Genomic DNA, 22,947 nt, shown 5'->3' with positions numbered 1-22,947 from the left:
AAAAAGTATTTCCTGCCCTCCTGGTTTTTAAATGTTTTAGTTGGCTAATCAGTTCTTCTTTTGTGCCACTGACAGACACCACAGCAGTCACAGCCCCGTGTAGCAGCTGTTTGCTGTAACAGGCCCTGCATATTATTAGACATCAGAGAGGTCCCATGAGGGAGCAAGAGACAACACAAATGTCTCAGTATCCGGAAAAAAATTGCTTGCAAGTTTACAACCAACCAGGGGACATGGATCTCCAAGAAGGGAGGTTTTGCCAGTTCTGGTGCTCTTGGAACTACTCATTTAATTGAGGACAACTTGCAAAACCACCAAGACAATTACATAGCATGGCTGCACAATAATGATATATTTCAAACTGCTAAATGTGTTTTTGCATTGAAGAATAGGGTGAGTAGCTCTCCAAACCAAGACACGCATCTTGGGGAATTCTGAATGATGCAGAGTTCTATAATTTAACAAATTTTGAAAGCTAACATTTTGGGCAAAGTAGCTGCAAGAAGGAGAAATCCACATTTGTTTGGAATGGGGTTAAATCTGAGCCCAATTTATTTATTTTTATACGCCAATGCTTTCTAGCTTCACTAAATATTGTTTGATTAGGCATGCAAAGGAACCATAATGGGTAGTGGCTTATGATACACAGTACAGACAGATTTTTCTGCTTCAGAAAATACATCATATGCCCTTTTATGTGTCTTGCTAGTCAGCAAAAAAAGCCACTTGGCGTGACTCACCATCACGTTCACTGCTCCTTTCAGCTCTCCTTGGAACTGGAAAGCTCCTATTTACCCGTTATGAAGCTTTTTGGCTTCATCTGCAACAGCGCACTGCAGGGAAGTCTATTCTACAAACAGGTTTTTTTCAAATTAATTCTTATCTCTGTACTTGCACATGCTTGCCCTATTAATGGTGACATGATCTCATTAGGAGACATTACACCACAGCCTCCTTCTGACCTTACACGCAGTAAGGGGTGAATTCAGATTCCCCAAAGCACAAAGCAGTTTGTGGTCTCCTGGAAAGCAAACCACCTCGAGCAGCAAACAAAGGCTCTGACCTTGCTAAGACACACTGTTTAGGACCCAGGCACAGACCAGGAGACCACAAAGGCAAACCAGCGGAGCAGGCAGCACTCTCAGCTCTGGAAACAGCCAAGTGCCAGGAACTTACCTCTGCACAGCTGTTATTTGGAGGTTTGGACTGTCGGCATCCAGTACAAGCTTAAGGAATTAGGAGCCTTGTAACATATATTTCACTTCCCAAAAGACACTTAAAGGGAAACATGAAGACAGGGATCTCATCCTTTCCATTGAGGATGACCTGGCAGCAGCCAGCAAATCATGCAAAAGCTTGTAATGTTAACAAGTTCTCTCCTTTAAAACACAATAAAAAAAAGCCAGAGACTCACACCTGTACATCTTCACTCTCCAACTCCCATGTAGCCTGAAATTATGTATTACTTTACCCTTTCAGCACTACACCAGCTGCTGAGGAAGTCACTTGTTTTCAGTGGCTTGCTAGGGAACCACTAATGGAGATTCTTTGCTGATCTGGAAGGTTATCTATATCTGTCTCTTTGCGAGCTCCTTGCTGCTAGAAGGATGGACAGCATCAGCTTCCAGCAATATACTACAGAAAAAGAAGGAGTAAGAATTATTTCTGAAGTTGTTCATTGACAGACCTTATAATTAAAATAAGGATACCTACACATGCAGAAATTAGCAACCAGTAGTGAAAAGTCAGGTGAAAGGCTCTCTCATGAACCTGACACATCATTTTGGAAGTTTTATCACTGTATTGAAGTAAATTGACACATATTAACAAGATACACAATACACAGTAGTGTTTGCAGGGCTCATTTCCTACAGAAGTCTATGGGAGTTCTGCAATGATCTTACTGAAAACAGTTTTGGTCAAAAATGAGTAATTTTGGAAGGAGACAGCAGCATTCTGCACCCATCTGGGAATACAAGTGAATAACGAGGACAGACTCCTGCAATGTGGCCCTCAAAGGGCCCCTCTTGGCAGCTGCAGACCCACATCAGTCCAAACCACTGCATTTCACTGCATTTTTATTAGCCCAACAGCACAGAAGAGACCGAAAGTCAATGTGTTAACAGCGAATCCCAATGAGAGACAGTGCACACGTGCGTATTTTACACAGCAAGACACAGAAAGCTGATGTGATGAAAAACAAATCACAAGAGAACAAAATTTAAAAAATGTCCTAAAATGTGCATTTTATTCCATATCATTATACAATGTTTACATACAGGTATACTTTTAAAACTGCTCAAAGAAAGTGTGAAAAAGTGAGGCGAATATCAGTCTATAAATTCCTCCCCCTCCCCAAAATCCACACAAATAAAATACATTTTAAAACAATCTCTTCCAATTTTATGTTTTCTCCTGAATTTATTGAATCTTTCATTTCAACATGAAAAATACAACCGAATGAATACTCAAGGTGAAATGCTGACCTACACTTCAGTGTTGAGTTGCAAGAACACAATTTAAACCCTTCAGCAGCCTTCGCTTTTCTCTGTTGCTTACACACCTTCATTTAGTTGAAATAGAAGGCACAGAACATCCAAATCCTCACAGATCAATAAAATCCTGATAAAAATAAATTACTGTGCTGGACAACTCCTGACTTGTCTGATATCAAAACAAAAGCCTTCAGAACCTTTTGTTCAAAATAGCACCATTTCCACCTGATCTCTCTTGAATGCGAATCATTCCTCTTGTTAAAAATGGTAGTTGGCACTTGAGGTGGGACGCTTTCTGCCACAGCCAGGATTCTTCAAAAGACTAAGCACACTGAACTGCTGAACTCTCTACAAAGTGTAGGTAACATTTTTTGTTGGGAAATGGCACATCTAAACCGTAATGTAATGTAGCTTAACCCGCATATGGCTTGCCCATTTCGGTGTTTCCCTGACCCCTGCCTGATAATTTAGCAGATGTTCCCGTGACTGTGGTGAAACTAAAATAAAGACGTACTTATGGGGTTTCACGGCAAGCAGGTGTAAAAATAATAAAACAAATAATGTGGTTGCTGCTAAGAAGATTTTCACATGTTGTTTAACTCCAGTAAAGTTTGATCCAGCATCTGATGCATACTAAGGTTTTCTTCTTTGGCATGCGCCACTTTCTCTGTTGTGGGATTAGAAAATTAAAACATGAATAGCAGTTCTTTGGAGGCCCGGATTCGCACAACACGAAGGCATGCAATCATCATTTCTATCGCAGGGTTTAGAAAGTTAAATGTGCATGCTCATAAATACCAATGTCCCCAGACAACACAACCGGACAGAATTTCAAATTAATAAAACAAATGGCAAGTAATGCAAGTTTAGAACTGTTTACAGCTGCATTTATTAAGAAAATGCACTGCCAACAGAGACGTAATTCTTGCATGTTCTGGAAGCTCTTTGCTTATAGAATGTGGGATGGTGAATGGCTTTTTTTTTCTTTTTTAAAGTAGGACAATCAAGAAAATAATTACGTGGTTTGCAGATCCATACTTTAAGTTTCACGTAACTCAGAACTTGCAAAGAACAAAACAATTAAAACTAATCTCTTCTTTAGTGAAGTGACCTTTAAGAAATTTATTTCTTCTAGAAAATAAATAAACAAAACTTAGTAGCTTTATGTTGCATGCACACTTTTATAGGTCATTTAACCCACTTTTTTGATACAATACATGAGCACAATGTTCTAGAGCAGCATCCTACCAGAATCATCCAGTAATAGCAACTTTAAAGCAAGCATACCTTTAAACTGACCGGATATTTTCAGATGGAGCTCTCATTCCTAGGGTTTTGCTTGTTTGTTTGTTTTTAAATTTATTTTAAGTTAAATACAAGCCAAATTCACAGTAATGCAAAATTATTGCATTTAAGTCTCCAGATAACAAAACAGCTCTAAGTATCCGTTACGCTGGGTTTGAAATACGAAAATGTGAATCCTGGTGAACATTTTTCTCTTGTCCACGTTCTAGCATAAATCTCGGGGCCAATTCACCAAGCCAGGTGAATCGAGCATCTCGCTACAAGGCAGGCTGTTAACTGTTCGCATACTGTCAGCCAAATGCTGCAGCTGTTGACTGACGTGGAAAGGAGCTACTGCACAGCCAAAGGGCTTACTGCTCCTCCAAAGGAGGCGTGCGTACAGAAAACAAAAAGCCTCATCCAGAAGAAGCATTTTCATATTTTTCCAACAGAAACTGAGAATTTCATCCATTAATTTACCACAGAATCAACAGCCTGAAAAAAAATCAATTTCTAGGTTTCTTGCTTATTTCTATATTTACCAATTCATTCTTAAGGAAATTTGGAAGAAGCAGTTTCTAAACAAGTTAACAACATAGTCACACTAAAGTTTAATCCTCATTCAATGCCAGCTTTAGTTCATTAGTTAGGCGACTGTTTTGCTCAAGTTGCTGGTAGAGTTGGTCTGTACAGGCAGCAAGCAGGTTAGAAGGGAAAAAAAAGAGGTAGAATGAAGACAGATTAGACAGAGAAAACAGTTAAGCAAGAGTTAATAAAGAAACTGGTCACACCACAGACAGTTCAGTAACACACAGAGAAATGTTTTACCTTTGTTTCTAGAACTCTAGTAATCAAACAGCTACTCCAAGGAACAGCTATTATAACCTATGAAGAACTGGCTAAGAGTCCTGTTGCAGGAACAGCTGGGAGACAGGTAAGTGGAAGCAGATGGAAGAACTGCAGCAATACTCCCAGAAGAACCAAGTCCTACTTTAATTTTTACGTATAGCGTGTGGAGGACTTGTTTTATGAGTGCCATTTTTCTTTGTAAACTATTTCAGATGTGGTGAGGGAGGGAAAGCAACTGCATCACAACCAGGGTAAGTAAGGGCAGGAGATGCTGCGAGCCAGATAGCACTAGGTCTGACTCAGCACATACTCCTTTCCCGGGGAATTGTATTTTTGGCACGGAAACATATTTCTGTTACTGGTACCAACATACTTTGAGACCTTCAAATTTTCCAGTTGTACTTTGTAAGAAAACTAAACCAAACATTCAGTGAAAATGAAACAGAAGCATGAAAACCTGTGTTGCTCAACCACAGCAAACGCACAGTTCACGGTCAAAGAGAACACCCACAGCCATGTTGTAACAACGCATTTAGTTAAAGTTGTTCTGCAAAGTGAAAGAACCTTCTGCGATGGGTTTTGACTCGCTTGTTTTCTCACATTGTCCATATTCTTCTAAATAGGCTAGTTCAAACTGCACTCCTGACCTCTTGATCCCAGACTGTTCCCCTACAGGAAATGACTGTTTCTCATCCTTTTCCACAAGCTTCCTAAACAGAAACCCTGCTCCCCTGCGGCTCTGGACACGGCAGCAGCCGAGCCGTGCAGTGAGCGGCTCTGCAGGACAGCTTGTGACGTGGGTGCAACTCCTCAGAGCGTCCCCGCAGCCCAGGATCCAGCAGCCAGCTCAGTTAAACTGAGCTCTGATCCCGGACCAGTGACAACTGGGTCTTCTCTCTTTCATCAGGATAATGTCACATATACATGGAAAAAAAAATTGAACCCTCAAAGCAGCTAAAATTTCACTACATTTGGCAAAGTGCATTTAGTTGTTATTCACACATGACAACAATTTTAACTAAGAACTTGATGCTTGCCTTCATCACAGAAAACTCCTCTCTTTAATTGAGGCAGAGATTGACAGTATTTCTCAACATCCAAAATGAGACTAAATACCCCAGGTAAAGCACAGAAAGCATTTATGGAATGTCCAGTCAGCCCTCAATTACCCTCAGGCAACCTGTCAAGTTGTGATTTACCACAGAGGTAGAGCCAAGGGCTGGCTCTGTACGCAGCCACCTTAGGCAAAGCTGCAAGTTCGGGCTCTGGTGCAGGCCCAGTGAGGCTCAGCCTGAGCCCAGCAGAGCCCAGACATGTGAGACACAAGAGCCAGCCACTCCTGCCAACCAGCCCCACAGACACCACCAGCCACACACAGACCTTGTGGCATGTACAACATAACATAAATGAGAGCTGACCCCATTCCCCATAACCTGCATTTGTGAAGTTAACCACGTAACTTCAGCCCTTTTACGAATGCTCATCCCATTATGTTTGGTTAGACTTCACCCTAAACATTTTACTTTTCAGTTGCAATACACACAGTGTATAAATGTACTCGCTGTAGCTCAAGTGATGAGTAGTTAAGTTAATGAACTTTACTATCTGTGTGACCTGTGACTGTGGATACACATCCTGTACTTTACCTTCTCCCCACAGTCAATAACACTAGCATATGTGTCATGGGATAAAGAACCGGGATCAGCCGGAGCTACCTGAGATTGGCAGGTGGAAAACGATGCATCCATTTGCAAACTTGATTTGGAAAACAGATTTTGGGGAGGGGGCTGTATCTAGGCTAGACTGCACTACTGAAGTTCACAAAGAAGCTTATTCTACAAGCTAACAACTAAAACAGCTACGCCACAATGAGTTTGTTTAGCTGTTGTGACTTAGGAACTTCAGTAGTACACACAGTGCTAGGCACAATCAGAAATCAATCCGGTTTAAATGGATTCACTTTAATGTGAACTGCAAAACAACTTATTTCATTGTGAAGAAAATGAAGTTAAAATAATGCAATAAACTCTCTAGTTGCAAGTAACACTTTGAAAAAGCAAGATGTCAGTATTTAATGTTTCGTCCTTAATCAGGCACTGACAAATCAGCCGAAAACCGATATTTAAGCTTTCAAACCTGAAACCTGTATATTCCGCTTTGCAGCAGAATAATTTCATTACTAGCGCAATGATGAGTTTTCCCACTCCAATTCTGAGACATTTGTCATGAGTCTGCACTTCAAACTCACAAGTCTGAAAGCCAAGCACAAGAGTGCAAAGCTACTGAAATCTCCTTGCTGAGCTTCTGAGCGTGTCGCTCAGGAGAAGCACATTGGAAAACAAAACAAAAACCACCACACAACAAGAAGAAAGAGTTAGCATGCAACGTCTGTCCTGAGTAATCGAGGTGTGAAAGAGTGGAACACTTTCTTTGCAAGACATTTAAAGGACTACTTTTGGGTGAAAAAAGAATTTTAAGTTTTCTATATTGCCCCTTTAAATCTGCCTCAAATATTTAAGTTAACGAACAAACACATTTATAGAAAGACAGGAAGTCTTCAGCATCAAGCTATGAGAAAATTTCAGACTTTAAAGTGAAAAATTTGGCATCAAGGACTTAGCTGCTCTCTCAGCAATGCTCCCACGACCAAGTGACCCCGAGGAAGTAATGTCCTTGCAGATTTTGGCCTAACAATAACAGCTGAAAAAATTCCCCATTACATCTATTTGTCATTTTATCTGCAACAGATGTTGAGAAAGATTAAGATCACAACTGGTCAGTTTTGACCCCAAAATATGAAGAGCAGTATTCTCATCCCACAGACCCCGCTGTCACTGCCTTTGCATTGTCAACACTCAGGTAAAAGTCTTGGCAAAAATAAAAGAAAAGAAAAAAGGAAACACAAAAAAATTTAAATCCCTAATGGCAAAAAAAGCAACTTTTATTAATAACTGAAAGTTATTTAAATAAATAATAGGCAAGGGAATAGCAAAAGGCATACAGCTGGGATGTTTATTTTACATTGAGAGATGTAGAGTTTCTGTACAGCAGAGCACAAAGAGAGCATGTTCTGAGACAGGTGCTAGAGGAATAGTCAAGTAAGCTAGAAGACAGGACAAATAACCCATGAAACATCCAAAGCTTGGAAAGATGTTTTATCCAACCCGATGAAGATGTCTTTGGAGAGGTGAAGCAAAGAAAATTATCTGCATGGAAAGAAAAAGTGAGATAAGGTAGGAAATAAAAAAGGTGCAATAAAAGCTTCCAAAAGAGCAGCAACAGCACAGCAGAGTCCAGCATGCCAAGATAGCTACTAGAAAAACACACCATGCTGGGACTGGAATGCTACAGTAACGTCCTCATGTACCAGTAGAATACATTTTGAAGCCTGTTTTCCATTTAGAAATATCCCAAATTGAAGGAATACTGTAATCTCTGTACATAGAGGAAGAAAAAAGAAATCCACCTGCTTGATCAGCTACTGAGCAAACGCATATGTCAGGGCAGGGGAATTAAAAACAGAACAAAAACAAAGCACACAAAGCAGACAACATTAGACCTTTACTAAAAAGTTGGGAGAGGGAAGTAATGAACAGATATAGAGATGAAAGGCAGCAAAGAAAAAACGTTAAAGATATGGGTGCACACAAAATACGTTTCAAGCTCTGAGCAAAGCTTATGCCTTGCTGAAAGCATGCGAGCTTCCCAAAAGAGATGCTGGGAGTAAACATCGCACCTCATAAGCACCCGAGAGCCACAACTCTTCCTCTTTCCCATGTCAACCGCAGCAGGTTCATGCAAGTGAAAGGTATGAGCATGGGAAGGTGGATTAGCAGAGCCAACCTCTGTTCAGAATTTCAGGTTGACAGCCAGTTTGTGTCAAACACTGCATGGACTAGTCACACCTGACAACATCACTCTCCCGCTTTCCTGCTGCCTAATACACTCTTTATTTTTTTTCCTTATGACTAAAGTGTTTGGCATATGCAAACTCAATTACTACTACCCTCCATAAAATACGCAGAAGCAACCTACAATTCAATTGTCACTTTCATGAGTGTAAATGACATAGTATTTTAAATCGATTTCCACACTTCTTATTTAGTGGTAACAGCTGAAATTTTCAGAGCCAGTCAAGGAGGTTCAGATAAACACTTTCCGCTGTCGTTAACAGAGAATACAGCTAAATATAAATTTCTTCGAAACCTTTGTAGTAACTTTGCCAGGGAAAAACTGCAACAGCAGAAGAATACACTCAGAATGCAACATGTACCACGGCAATTTTCTTCAGTGAACTGAACATGATGGGTCTGGTAGAAAATACTTGAACAGAGGTGAACTGAAAGGACAAATGCAGAGCTACAAACAAACAGCAGCCGCAAGACACAGGGATCGCAGATACAGAATGAAAGGGTAAACACCGGCTTATTAGGCAGCTTACAAAATCACCATGAGTATTTACCAGGCTCGGCACAACACTCACCCACACTCTGCCACGGTAAAGAAATTGTTCATGGTATTTTGTACACCTAGTCTCACTAAAGGAATGCGTCTCGCACTACAGAGGGAGTATAATTTCACAAGGCTGGAACTGCGCAATCAATGAGGGCAGGGAAGCAGGTGCAGGCACAAGCTGGGAAGACATTTACATGGAAGTCATATCGTTGAGAGCGTGGTCCAGCTCCTCGCTGATGGCTTTGTACTTCAGTTTCTGAGCATAGAGCTCATCTACCGTTCACCCGAGGGATGGCAGAGGCGTGCAAGGAAATGGAGCGTGATCATGGGGTGGAAGGTGAAGGTGGTGGCAGGGAATACCATCCAGAAGCCGCAGGAAAGGGGAAGAGTGCACAGAAAGAGGCGTTGCGACAGACAAAACAAAACAAAAGTTACAAAATTAGAGAAGAATAAAAAAAAGTCAAGTGAAGAGTTTTATGCGACAAGTTCATTAATTGCACTGCCAGTGGGAAAACCCGTGATAGAAAAAACTAAGGAAAGAAAGCGTACGCAGGAAGCAAAATCCATGTTTTGCTGCCCTGGACTTTTGTTCTAACACACATTAGGAGAGCACTCAGGGGCTAGGGAGAGAAGATTAAAAAAAGGGGCTCAAGGATGCTACCGTTTGTTTTCTACCACTTTTTTTTTTTTTTAAACCACTTTGGTTTGTGTGATGGCATAAACTCACTTTCTTGCAGCAACTTTTGTTCCTTCTAAACACTTCTCTTTCTGTTTCCTTCCTGAGTCAGTGATCATAAATTTTCAGCAGCTACCCAGGCATTTCACACCCTTTCTGCAGAAGTCAGCCTGCCATGCCAAGCAATCAAGCTTCTTAAAATCCTAGACTTGGTGTAACGCATCTAAATGAACTCCACGTAAGTTTTCATTAAAAAGCACTATTGAATTATCTTCTCTGGAGGGAGAAAGCACTTTTTACTACACTACTGGAGTTCTCCTCTAAAGTTCAGTAAGCTGTCCTTCGGATTATGTACACAACCCATTAGCTTTACTGAAAAACAGCAACTGGCCTATGTCACAAAATGCCTGCCCTGACCCACACTTATTACAGTAATAAATTAGGTTAGCTTGCTACATTCCTAATTATTACAAGCGTAACATAAAAGCTTCACCATCTTTTTAGTAAGAAAAAAATACTTGTCACCTAATGATTTACCCTATACATTTATATACCTCCAAGAAAAAGAATGAAAGGAGTTTTGAGAACATGAGAGAAAAAGGATCAGGCAAGAGCAAACACTGTTCGCCTGAAGCACTTATGTTGTCAATACCTTTCAACTGGAAAACATTTTGCCTATTTTACTCTTTAGGCATACCCAGTTATATAAGCAGGACAAGTCAGGTGAGTAGAATTGGGTACTGAAAAAAAACACCCACCACAACAGAAGAATAAAAGATCTCTATTTCCATAGTAAGTGAGAAAAAGAAAACCCCCATACCTTCTAGGTCATCGATGCTCTTCTCCAGCTTGGTTACTGACCTCTCAGCAAATTCAGCACGGGTCTCAGCCTGAAGTCGAGACAAATATGGACTATTTTAGGAAACACACACATAGGACTTAAGAACAGAGGAGCAACAATTCCAATGAGGAAAAAACTACAATGAGAGAAAGCAAATAATAAAGCGATACGAACTTTTAGGAGACAAGTTTGACACTAAGCTGTCTCCCAAATGACGTGTTTGTCCTTAGAGCAAGTAGTGTCTATATCAGAAGAATCAAAGTTGCATTGGGAGATCTGTAAGAACAGCTCTAATTTTACCTCCTTCAGTTTGTCAGTCAGGACTTTAATCTCCTCTTCGTATTTGTCTTCTTTCTGTGAGTACTGTAATTAGAAAGAGGATCATCAATATTAGACCTGGTATTCTAAATAAACAAAAACATACCACACTTGAGACTCTCTTCTAATAGATCAAGTGCATACAATAGATTAATATGGGTGTAACTCGATTAATTCCACTTACCAGACTGCGGTAACACACAATTTAGTACCAGAGCCAAACTTTGCTTGAGTTACATTCCAGTGCTGTACAGTGGGAACTATCAGTTGAAATTAGTACTACAGTTTTAAAGAGGAGTGGCGTTTGGAGAAACTTAATGTTAGCACGCAAGTGCCCTTTTAAGTGCCATTCTATAAATAATACTTAAACCTGTCAGACTACTTGACAGAACATGCGGTCAAATAACACTGACCTATTTGGAGCTAGAAGGAATGCTAAATTCTGGTAAGAGCCAAATATGAATTGAGTAGTGAGTCCAAGTGCTTCTACTGACAATGGCCTTGCTGAAATGCTGCAAAGCGATCCGCACAAAGCGAAAACCCCACAGGCCAATCCAGGTGACAACATAAGGGACACGTTCTCGTGTAAGTCTCTAGCCTACCTTCTCAGCCTGAGCCTCCAGCGACTTCAGGTTGTTGGTCACAGTTTTCAACTCCTCTTCAAGCTCAGCACATTTGCTGTTATTTCGGAAGGAAGGCAGGAAAGGGGCGGATGGAAGATTCAGTCAAGCAAAAGAAACAGGAGAAAACAGGGGGAAAAGATAGAGAAAAATGAAAACAATTACAGAGCAAAAGAACGGCCTCAAAAGCAGCTGAATCCATCGCACACTGAAAGCAATTCTTTACGATGCCAAATTCCACTTCAAGCGTACATTGCAGTGATGACCAGACAGAAATTATCTGCAGCCCTTGGCTTACACAGAAATATTTACATAGCCTTTACACATGAGACAGTTCAGCTTCTTTTTGGCTGCACAAGAAATCGGTTTTAAAGGTAAAAATGGATAAACAAAAAAGAGACCAAAGAAAACCACCAAAGCAAGATGCAAAGAGAGTAAAGAGCGCAGCGAGGACTTGTTACTACTGAGTGAACTAACCAGCTACGGAAGCTGAAAGACTTGGGTTGCAGTTAAACCTAAAAACTGTTTATTAGTATCAGTACCTTATCCTCTGCAGCCATTAATGCTTTCAAGGTTTGATCCATTATTCTTAACTGTTCTTCCAGCTGTCGGACTTGGCTGTTAGTGAACACATGAAATGCACAAAAGCCATTCACAAAATCAGTGTGCAGGTACAGCATGCAGTGACAAAACACACGCACACATGAACACATTTACTTTGGCGCTGACCATTTATTTCAACCATTAAGAGTAAATAAGCAAAACATAGCTTGGAGCTGCACACACAGTGTACTGCCAACGTTTCATGCTGTTACAGCTGTCTTGTAGCACCTCACACACATCTCGGGGAAGCTCATCACTTACCTTTCTGATAGTTCAGCACGTTCCTCAGCCCGCTCCAGGTCACTCTCAATGATCACAAGCTTACGAGCCACCTGTAAGAGAGGGCAAACGACAACCAGAGATATTATGTCGCTGCAGCACAGATCACTTGTTTCTAGAGCTTGAAAAGCAGGGAGCTGGGTCTCTTTCCATCTTTTGGTCAACATGTGAGTTTTGACTCTGTGACATCTTCATTCCCCATCTGAGTCTTTGTTATCTGACATTTTTCAAGACCTCTCTTTCATTCACCAAAAGGCAGCTTAAAAATATTTTTCTCCCTAAGAGACCAGGGAACACTCCCAACCATTTTAGTGTAAAGATCTGAGCACACATCTCCTGCTGCCTTGTCCTCTGAGGTATCTGGGTGCCCATTTCTTCTTCCACAGCTGCAAACAGCGGTGTTTGTGATCTCCTGAACTTAAAAGGCAAAGGAGAAGGAAAAACAAACAAACAAAAAGAAGGGATTACAGGCACAGCCTAAATGACACTCAAGAACTGACCTCTTCATACTTGCGGTCAGCCTCTTCAGCAATGTGCTTAGCTTCTTTAAGCTGGATCTCTTGGATTTCCATTTTCTCTTCATCCTTCTGGGCTCTGTTTTCAATGACCTTCATTCCTCTGGAAGATGCGGAAAACAGGAAATGCAAGGGTCAGGGCCTGCCAGTTTATCTCCTGCTCTGCTGCTACTGGAGAGAAACCTTCAGACAGATGTGTTAAAGTGAACAAAGCACATCGGATACTCAGTTCTTCACACCACAGATCTAGTCCTGTGCATTCATGCTCCAGAAGTTCAAAAGAAAGAAGCATGTCTTAGGAAGAAAGAAAATTTAATTTGTTTAGCTCTTACCGCAGTTTGGGTGTACTATGATTTCTCAGATTAAACTGAAGGAAAACTGGTCTTATAGAGAGTTAAATAAAGGGTTTTGCTTCTAAAGACCTAGCAAGATGACTAAAGACATCTGTGCTTTTACACTCCTTGTGAAACGGCACGTTACAGCTCCAGCAGGACTGAAAGGCATTATGTTTAAGGCCCAGATTCCTGCGAGTTTTGCCATGTCAGAGCCCTAGAGCACTGAAACTCTCTGTGCTCTGCAAAAGCAAAAATTAACTCCTTCGTAACAGGAAACATTGTGTGTTGCTCCTTCCACACATATCTGACCCACATTCTCTTAACTATTTCACAATGCATTGTGAGTCAACAGGCTGTATCATTAGTGAGGTAGAAATACATACACAAAATACACAGAATTCTTTCCCAATAAAAGGTACTCTCACAGATATAAAATACTATTTGTAGAAGCAGAAGAGGAGGATCTTCAAAAGCCAACAAATCCGAGTTCCTAACCTATATCAAGTACTCCCGGAAACCCTGGTGTAAATTTGAAGGGATTATCATGCTCTCACTCCTTTGCTCACTTTTATGTACCAACCTCACCAACAGAAGCAGAACCTCTTCCAGCACTTTGCTCTTCTCCAGGTGAGATTTTCTACCCACAATGAAATAAAGAATCACCCTCAAAAAGTTCTCATCCAAACAAAGAAGTGTGGGCTGGGCCAAGCAGTTTTCCCAGGACGTGGCAGGATACATCAAAAGCCCTGCCCCACTTAAATCTTATCTTTAGAACTGAGACATGAACAAGAATTTTGGACCTCCCTACAGACAAGCTGTAACTGAAGTCCACGTAGGCAAAAGAAGAGTGGATTACACATCTTCAGAGACATAGGAGTGGTTTAATTTATTTCCCTAACCCACACCCTGGCAATTATAATCTTTGTCACGAGGGTTAACGATCCATTCAAGAGTGGCCGCACCCACCTTTCACTCTCATCTGCAGCCTTCTCAGCCTCCTCCAGCTTCTGCAGGGCAGTAGCCAAGCGCTCCTGAGCCCGATCCAACTCTTCCTCAACCAGTTGGATGCGTCTGTTCAGAGAAGCAACTTCACTCTCAGCCTAAGCACAGGAAGAATAGAAATTAATTCATAATAAGGCACATAACACCTCTTCTCCAAGATTATCCCAAGTACCATGTAGCAGCACTTCAGTAATTTCTGACTTCATCCACTGAAAAGCCAGTACACAGAGATGTTTGTGCCCTCATTGAATTGTGAAGTTATTGTTTAATGAAGGAAAAAGTGATAAATTCTTCCTTTTAATGAAATATATTAAGGAATGTACAATTTGTAATAGAAAGAACTGCACTGGATGAATTATGCATCATTCCCTAAATATTTTCTATTATTGTACTTGCAGACATTAACCAATTATAGTCTCCCCCACCTTTTTTTTTTTTTAAATGAACACAAACTAATTACCCGATTCTTCCACATTAACCCAAATGCTTCACTTCTGACCTTTTGCTATATTTTGGTAAGTATTTTCCCAATACTTCCCTGAGTTTCATAAGAAGGATTCAGTGTAAACATGCAAAAATACACCTAGATCGGCATTTGCGATGAGACAGCTGACAGAGAGAGCATGGGAACTTTTAAGAAATGCCTGAATATCCACAAGTTTTGTTTACAGGCAAGCAACGCAAGAGGTGACAAAGGTGGCACCAGCAGAGGCTGCATCTTGGACAGGCCCTGGTACAGGCAACAATGACTTAGGGCACCTATTTTTTCCCCCCAAAAACTGCCATCCTCAAACTTCCCCCAGATTTACCTCTCTTGCATCACCTGTCCACTTAATCTCCAGTATAACACTTGCAACTCATCTGCCTCTTATCATTACAAGCTTCTACCTCTGACATTTTCAAACCTACACTTGCTTAAGTTGCAGAGTAACTTCTATAACAGCCTTCTTGTAGTAACCTCATTATTGGACTTTATTTCTTTCAAAGGGATATTAAATACAAAATACATATGAAAAGGTCACTATCCTAGAAAACTAATTACTTCCAAGAATAACAGTTACTCTTAATTAGTACTGAAAACAATCTTGCTATATATGAGGAAGTACATGTCTGAATTTCCTACGATATCTTGATGGGGAGGCAAAAAGCCCAACCCCCTATCAAAAGTAGATACCAAAAGTATCAAGTTTAGTACTTTTTATTTAGTTAAAAATTTAAGAAGCTGTTATTTGTACCTTTTACTAACCAGCAGCAGCTGGATACAGCTTGCAGCAGCTAAAATTCTGTTGTACATAACACAAATAAGAATAACTTACACACCAGACAAGTAAAACAACCTTTTACATAACAGAAACATCACCCCACTAGAATGACTGGAAATAATGCATGAACAGGGAAGCAAATATGTATCTGAACGTTAGTGCATATTTACAGTGAACATGTAGAACCAGAAGAGACTACATCCTTAGAGAACCACATTAACCCAAATACTAAATTCTTAGGTATATAATGAAGAAATAGTGCTTCATATGTGTATCATCAGACTTCTGGGTTTAAACAGTAATAATACGAACGTCCTCATCTGAGAAACCACTTTTCTAAAATGTTACCCCTGAGAAATTTGTAATGTTACAAGTTAATTATTATCGTGTCAAGACTCCTCATCATGATAAGAGCGCACAACATGCTTAGAAAACACAGGGCGACTAAAGTTCACATTTTTACTTCCTGCTCCAGTAACTCAATAAAAGTTTACCAACCAGCCTTATATGGCCCAAGTTATTCTTCTGCAGAGCAGGACTTCTCTCCTTATATGGCAAGGAAGGAAAAAACCCCAGTGACATTAAGGGGCACTCCCACAGCTAACAGACAAACATAACCTTCTGCGTTTTTGCCATAGCACTTATACACCGCATATTTTTACAATGAGCAATGACATGGATAAGTTACCATCAGGCGTTAATTATTACTGTTGTAAGAGAGATTCTGTTTTCCAGAAGAAGGAGGAAAAATGCAGGCAGAAAATGTGGCTGTCCCTTGAGATGCATGCCCTCAGGACAGAAGAGATTCTTTTTTAAGGCAATGGCTGCTAGTCAGAACCTTTAAACTTTTAACAATCTGCTTTAACCATCAAAAGCTGTAAGCTGGGATATGTTCTGGCCGCAGCTTTTGCTTTTTCATTGTTTTCGTGTCTGTATGTTGCACAGGAAGAAAAAAAAAAATACACACACCCAAAACCAAAAATCCAAAACCTAATGAAAAAACCTATCCTAGCTAGTTATGTGCTATACCTGGAAAGCATTACAGTAAGGAAAGGGTCAGATTCACACCTCAGATTGCTCGCTGCAATGTTCTCAAAGTCTCCCTCCTCAAGGATGCAGAAATACAGCTGTGACAGTAAAAAACCACTTGCACCCAGACAGCGCTACAGAGGAGGCACGATCTGCATGTGCCCGTGAGTTCAGTTTTCTGCCTGCACTCACCCCAGCAATCACCCCTCCCAGCAAAACCTTAATAACACGCAGATGTGCTTTGCAGAATTCCACATCATCGGCATAAACCATTTCCAGGGAAGAGATAAACATTAACCTTTAGGATCTTAAGCCTTATAGCAATGTGGCTGAGCTCTAATGGGAAGACTTCCCCAGCAAGCGGTAATCGCTCTGCCAGCACTATTCCTTCTGCCACAAACAGGAACAGCAAAGCTTCCATTTTAATGGGAATCCCTTAATAGGTTGTTTAGAACAATACATGTTACTGAAAGCAAGAAAATTGCTGTCCTTTACTCCAGAAAGCTTAGAAAATGAGTACAGGTTATTTTTTTAAGTCAGAAACCCTTACAAAACAAGTTAATAACTGACACGATCCCTCACTGAAACAAGTGGGTATCTGAAGTGACTTGCAAGAATGCAGTACTTACACAAGCGTAAGGAGCTATATTTTGCTCCTTGGGAGGATCACCTGAAAGTAATCAGAAGGCTCTTCCTTTGAACCTGCTGCCCAGAATGTGCAGATAGCCCCATATTATAAGGAAATCCAATAATAATGATTTTTAATTCTGTAATAAGCTACATGAATAACCAATCTGTTATTTCATATCACTTTTATGCAACTACTAAAGACGCTAAAACTGCTGCAAAGGACACTTACTGTACATTTTATAGCAGGAAACATCGAGTTACAGCTGCTAGAATTCTGGAAGGTCAGTAGCAAGGCAAACAGCCGCCCTACCAGGTTTTTGCTGTAACCGCCACCCATAACCACATCTCTCCGCTGTGCAAGTCTGTGCTTTTTGAATCTGATCTTGTTTCTGCCTAAAACTGTGCCTACTACTCCTTTCCCACCTCAGCAGGGGGTTTTGACAAGCTAAGCGTACTACAGACACACACTGACAGCGGCCATACGATCACATTGTTGTGGTGTTTGCAGATACTGTGAGTACTCAGATCTGGCCACCTCACGTTCAGTCTGAAGTGTGTCACCCCTCAACAGCCAGCACGCTGACCTCCCACTTCAACTCGTCTGCACGGGATAAGCAGACAACTGGCACTTATAAAGAAAATAAATAAATAAATAAAAGCTTGCTCAAAACCTAATACAAAGCGCTCAGCCTCAAACACCTCACCTAAGTTCAACCTCATTCCAGCTCAACATTCTGCTGTGGGCTCTCAGCCCTGGTGTGGTCCAGCGGGAAAGCGCAGCCTGCTCTGCCCCGCTCCGCTCAGGTTACCGAGCCGAGGGGGCAGAGCCCGGGCCGAGCACCGCACTGACCCAACGTGCACCTGCGGCCCGGGCCTGCCAGCGGGAGCAGCGGCCTCCGCCCGCGGGCGGGGAGCGGGCACGGCGGCCGGCAGGTACCATCTTGTCGCAGATGGTGGCCAAAGGAGCGGCCGCCTGACCCGCCGGCCGGGGAGCGGCGAGGCAGCTACGGCCCGGGACCCGCACCCGGGACCCGAACTCGAGACCCCGCCCGCTCCCACCGGGCCGCGGCCCCCGAGCCGGCCCCGGCAGCCCTACCTCCTCCCGCAGCGCCCGCTCCTGGTCCACCTCCCGCTGCAGCCGGCCCGCCCGCTCCTCGGCAGCGTCTGCCTGCTCCTGCAGGCTCCGGATCTTCCTCCGCACGGCCTCCAGCGAGCTCATGGCCGCCATACCCGCGCTTCGCCCGGCCCGCACAGCCTCCCTCCGCCCGCCCCGGCCCCGGAAGTCCCCTCGCGCCGCAGCGCACCGCGCACCGGGGCGGGGCTGCCGGCACCGAGCTGGGAGCGGCGCGCCGCCAGGGCGGGCACGGGGGCGAGGCCCGGAGGAAAGCCGGCGCCGGCCGGGAGAGGGCTCAGCGGCGGGGCCGGGCCGGGGACACCGGGAGGCGGTGGCCGCTGCCAGGTGGGCGCGCTGGCGGCAGCAGCGCCCCCTGGCGGCGCAGCGCGGGCTGCCGGGACCGGGACCCGCCGTTCCCACTGAGCCGCCCCAGTACGGGTGGCATAAAGTGACACCGAGAAACCTGTCCCTGCCAGCTCCTGAGGCACGGGGAGCGGAGGGGTGGCTCAGGGGATGTGCCCGGCTTTCGCGAAGTCGGTAACACCGGCGAGAAGGCTTCCTCACCCCCCTGCAAATCACCCCGGGAGCCGGCACTCCCTCCCCTGTCCCCACCTTTTTCCTAGGGCTTGGAACTATTGACACTAGTAGGGGAAATACTGGGTCAACTGCAGTGCCCCAAAGATACTCCACATCACCAAAAAAAGAAACATCCTTAACATGTCAGACGTACTCCATGCATACCATTAAACACAGCCTTTACCTTGATGAAAACAAGCCAGACACTTGCCGGCGGGGTGACTGCAAATAAAATTGGCCTCAACTAGCTCCCAAACGCTGTTTTCCAGCAAAGGTAAACGGCATTGTCATTGGTTAGGAAGATCTTCAATTTCAAAAAGCAAATCTAAGTAGCATTTCTCCTGCCTTCATCCTAGGCGAGCTATTTCCAAATAGTCTGCATACTTTTCCTTATAAGGAATATCTCCCATGGATCTATATGCGGTTCCTTTGAACAAGTCAAATAAACGTCCTGCTAGGAAGCTGCCTCTCATCTATGCAGCCATACACAGAAGACAACAGACATCTGATCCACATTACACGCAGAACCCCTCTCTCCCATTCCTACGCACGCTTATGTTAAGTTCTTGAGCTCTCTTTCAAAGCTATACAACTTAATTGCCATAATGAAGTTACAATTTTTTATCCCTTGTTCATTTTAGAAGATAAAAGAATGTTGTCTTCCATGCAAAGTTGGTTTTCGTAGCATTTCCCATTCAAAAAGTATCCTTCCTGCCGCTGAAATACTTTGCTTGCTTCGTTTGTGGCAACTCCTCTTTATATTATGGCTTTGAGGATAATTTTTAAAGTGGAATTATAGGAAAAGGACACTCATTGCTTTGGAAATGCTGTGGTTTCACCTAAACCTGTAATTGAGATTTGAGATTTACTCAGAGAGAACTGGATCGCACAGCAGCAACCACAGAGATCTGGACCTTAACTGCACAGACAATGAACTCGCACGGTTCTGAGCATGCAATGCATTAAGTGCATGTCAGGGGCAGACAGGTGGGTGGGATGAGGGCCTGGGAGAGGCACAAGCCCTTGTATTATTACCATATAAAGTGCTGAGCTATATATATCTCCAGCTTGCTCCCAGGATCCCTGTCCTCTGAACTGCTAACCTAGCAAGTATCATCTTCCCGACAATCTTCTCTCACATGAGACTGAGCTTTTCTTTGACAAGCGAAACAGTTCCAGTGATCTCCAGGGGAAAAAGAACCCTAAGAGAAGATCTGTTATCTCAGGGACCAGAAAGTGATCCAAACTAGTACCTAGCAGCCTTTCTAACGCACGCATGCTGAGGAACAGCTCTCTTGAAGGCAGAACTAGCAGCCCTTGCTCTTCTGGATCTCCCTCTCCTGGATCTACTTACTTTTAACTCTCCAATTCTGCTTCGCTATCAAGATAGTGTTGTTCCTGCCTGAGCCTTTTTCCCCATCACGTGAATGGACAATCCACCCTTCCTTTACTTTCACATCTAGAGCGGTAAATCCACATGAAAAGCATGTGTCGAGTGAGCAGAAACCCAATCAAATGCCTCTGACAGTGTGCAAACCTCATGCAAGGAGGCAGTGCTGTGTTTCCCACCTCCCTGCCCAGGAGGTGCCTGGACCCTGCCCTCAGCAAGGCTTTGGAGCGCTCCTTGGCAGGAGTCCTGGCTGTCCTGCGCAGAGGAAGTGTGTGGTTTCGGTACCGGGGTGGTGGTGAAAGGGATGGGGGTAACTTACATCTGTGGCCTTTTTGTCAGCCAGTTCCAACTTTTCCTGTGCATCTTTAAGGGATTCCGAGTATTTGTCCAGCTCATCCTCAGTGCCCTTCAGCTTCTTTTGTAGAGCCACCAGCTCGTCCTCCAGCTGTGATATGGGTGGAAAGTGGCGGAGAGGGGAGGGCAGGCAGGAAAAGGTGCAGCAGGCAACGTGATCGTGCAATGGGAGAAGTGCAAGTGCAGAAGAGACAGAAAAGGACAGACGGACAGAGAGAGAGAGAGAGAACGAGAGACAGTTAGATTCTCTTGGCTTGCGGCAAGGGCACGATACCTTGGCAGCATTCTCCTCTGCGGAGAGGAGGCTATCCTCAGACTTGTGTAGTTCTTCCAGCACTTGGTCCCTTGCATCCTCCGTCACATGCAATTGCTTTTCCAATTGCACAATGTCATCCTCTAACTAGGTGCACAAGAGGAAATAGAACGCACAAATATGTTTCTCTCTGGGCTTAGAAAAGTGGGAAATTAATTTCGAAATCCCTCTCCCTCCTCCTGCAGGATCTCCCAGAAACATGCAACCAATGTGTCCCCCTCCCTCAAGTAAGTGAAGCCCTAGGTGTAAAGGAAGGAGGTTGGAGAAGGCCAGGAAGACGTGACACACATCTGGAAGGGGGGTGCAGCTGGCATCGGACAAGTCTGCTGCAGGGGGCAAACACAGCTTTAAATGTCCTTTGCCAAATCACGGCACGTCTGTCCATCGCTAAGGAGGTGCTCAAGGCAGCTTCTCCCAGCTGTGCCCCGATGACAAAGGCACCGAGGCCATGCGGCTCCCTTTCTGGAGTGCTAGGGCCCCCCGAAACCCCCAGCCAGGGGCTGTCCTGGTGCCTTAGAAAAGTTCTACCAGTTCTGAAGGGGGTGGAGGGGGGAGGAGGGGAAAAAAGAAAAAAAAAAAAGAGAGAGAGAAGAGTAATCTGAAAAGACGTGTGCCCCGGCGCTGGCTGCGCCCCGGCCCTGAGAGCAGACCTGCTTGCTTCTCTCCTCCGCTGCTTTCTTGTCTGCTTCGGCTTGCTCCGCTCTGTCCAAGGCATTCTCCTTGTCCAGCTTCAGCATCTGCATCTTCTTCTTGATGGCATCCATGGTGGCGGTGGGCTAGAGCGCGTCCCCGCGCGAACTACACCCGAAAGCAAAACTTGAAAAGCTGTGGGACAGTTCCGAGTCTGAGACCCACTGCGGCCCCGAGGGAGCGGAGCTGCTGGGTGGCGGGGCTGGTCCGTGCGGGACGGGGCGCCGGCGGAGTGCAAGCGGCGGGCAGGCAGCGCCTCACAGATATGTAGGTTCCCAGGGGGCTGACTGCATTCCTCGAGACATCCAATACTTTTTTGGAAAGGGCTTTTTTTTCCTCCCTCCTCTGTTCGTCCCTACCCCTTTCCCTCTTTCACTCCCCCCAGCTTTTTTTCGGAGGCTCAGCGCTCCCATTCGCTGCCGTCTGCCATTTGACCGTAGATATGACTATATATGGGATGCGATGGGCGAGGTAAGGCGGGGGAGCAATTTGTTCCCATTTCCAAATAGGCAGGACGGGACGTTTCACTGCTAAAAAAAAAAAAAAAAAGCAGCAGCAAGCCGGAGCCCGGGGACCGGAGGAGACGGCGACGCAGGCTGCTGGGGCGGGCAGGGTGGCTGGGTGACACCAGCCGTCCCCACCCGTGGGAATCGATGTGTTTTAAAGCAGGAGGGCGACTGGGAACTGAGGGGGGAGGCAGCCGGAGGGGCAGGAAGGGGTTAACCGCATGCACGTACGGAATGAACGTGTTTTAAGACCTTCCCGCCGGCAGCCAGAGGCAGGGGAGGAGGAGGAGGGGGCATCTCTGCTGAGCAGCCCAAACTTCGCGGCGGAGCGGGCAGGGCTGGGCAGAGTGTCTGAATCCGCCCACACCGCGGGGTAGGGGCTGAGGTGCGACCCAAAGCCCCGGGCAGGTGACCATCGGGGCACAGAAGGGCTCGTCCCTCCTCCCCGGGCAGAGCAGAGCAACCAGCGGCTGCCGGTGCTTCCCAGCCCGCCACTCTCCCCGCCCTACCTGGCCGGGGCTCCTGGCTCTGCAGGGAGACGTGCCTCGTTACTGCAGTGCAAGGGCCGCAAACATCGAACTGAAAGGAAAAAGCAGAGCAGAGTTAGAGTGCACATCAACCGGGACAGTGGCGGGTCGGCTGCCCTTCTGGGAGTAAGCAAGGGATGGAGGCCCAGAGAAGCTGGGGCAGAGAAACTGGCTGGAGAGGCAACTCGCACCCTCCATCTGCAACGCCAGCCAGAGACAGGCAGTAGAGAGAGGGACAATTAGCAAAATAACATATAATTAAATGGAGACCTATTTTCGCTTCT

At 44.3% G+C, this 22,947-nt stretch overlaps 1 protein-coding gene across 31 annotated transcripts; it reads right to left on the bottom strand.

The window, feature by feature from the left end:
• Nucleotides 1-2,220: 2,220 nt before the first annotated feature.
• TPM1 (tropomyosin 1) lies at nucleotides 2,221-22,174 on the bottom strand. Of its 31 annotated transcripts, XM_065076186.1 has the most exons (11): nucleotides 21,591-21,956; nucleotides 20,902-21,027; nucleotides 20,593-20,718; nucleotides 14,237-14,370; nucleotides 12,921-13,038; nucleotides 12,403-12,473; nucleotides 11,521-11,596; nucleotides 10,901-10,963; nucleotides 10,580-10,649; nucleotides 9,112-9,356; nucleotides 7,627-7,834 (listed from the first exon to the last, which is right to left on the bottom strand). In XM_065076186.1, the coding sequence occupies exons 1-10, from the start codon at nucleotides 21,702-21,704 to the stop codon at nucleotides 9,274-9,276; spliced, it is 981 nt and encodes a 326-aa protein (XP_064932258.1). In that variant the 5' UTR covers nucleotides 21,705-21,956; the 3' UTR covers nucleotides 7,627-7,834; nucleotides 9,112-9,273. The 31 variants fall into 31 exon arrangements, with proteins under 31 accessions (XP_005501047.1, XP_005501048.1, XP_005501041.1 ...); XM_065076175.1 differs by lacking the exons at nucleotides 11,521-11,596; nucleotides 20,902-21,027 and adding an exon at nucleotides 12,081-12,156 and having other exon boundaries at nucleotides 21,591-21,999; XM_065076173.1 differs by lacking the exons at nucleotides 11,521-11,596; nucleotides 20,902-21,027 and adding an exon at nucleotides 12,081-12,156 and having other exon boundaries at nucleotides 9,278-9,356; nucleotides 21,591-21,993.
• Between the last annotated feature and the right edge of the window lie 773 nt (nucleotides 22,175-22,947).

The sequence above is a fragment of the Columba livia genome, chromosome 11, assembly GCF_036013475.1.
Source record: "Columba livia isolate bColLiv1 breed racing homer chromosome 11, bColLiv1.pat.W.v2, whole genome shotgun sequence".
NCBI classification, from domain to species: Eukaryota; Metazoa; Chordata; class Aves; order Columbiformes; family Columbidae; genus Columba; species Columba livia.
The sequence above is the reverse complement of the archived record's forward strand: the minus strand, read 5'-3'. Positions and strand labels throughout refer to the sequence as shown.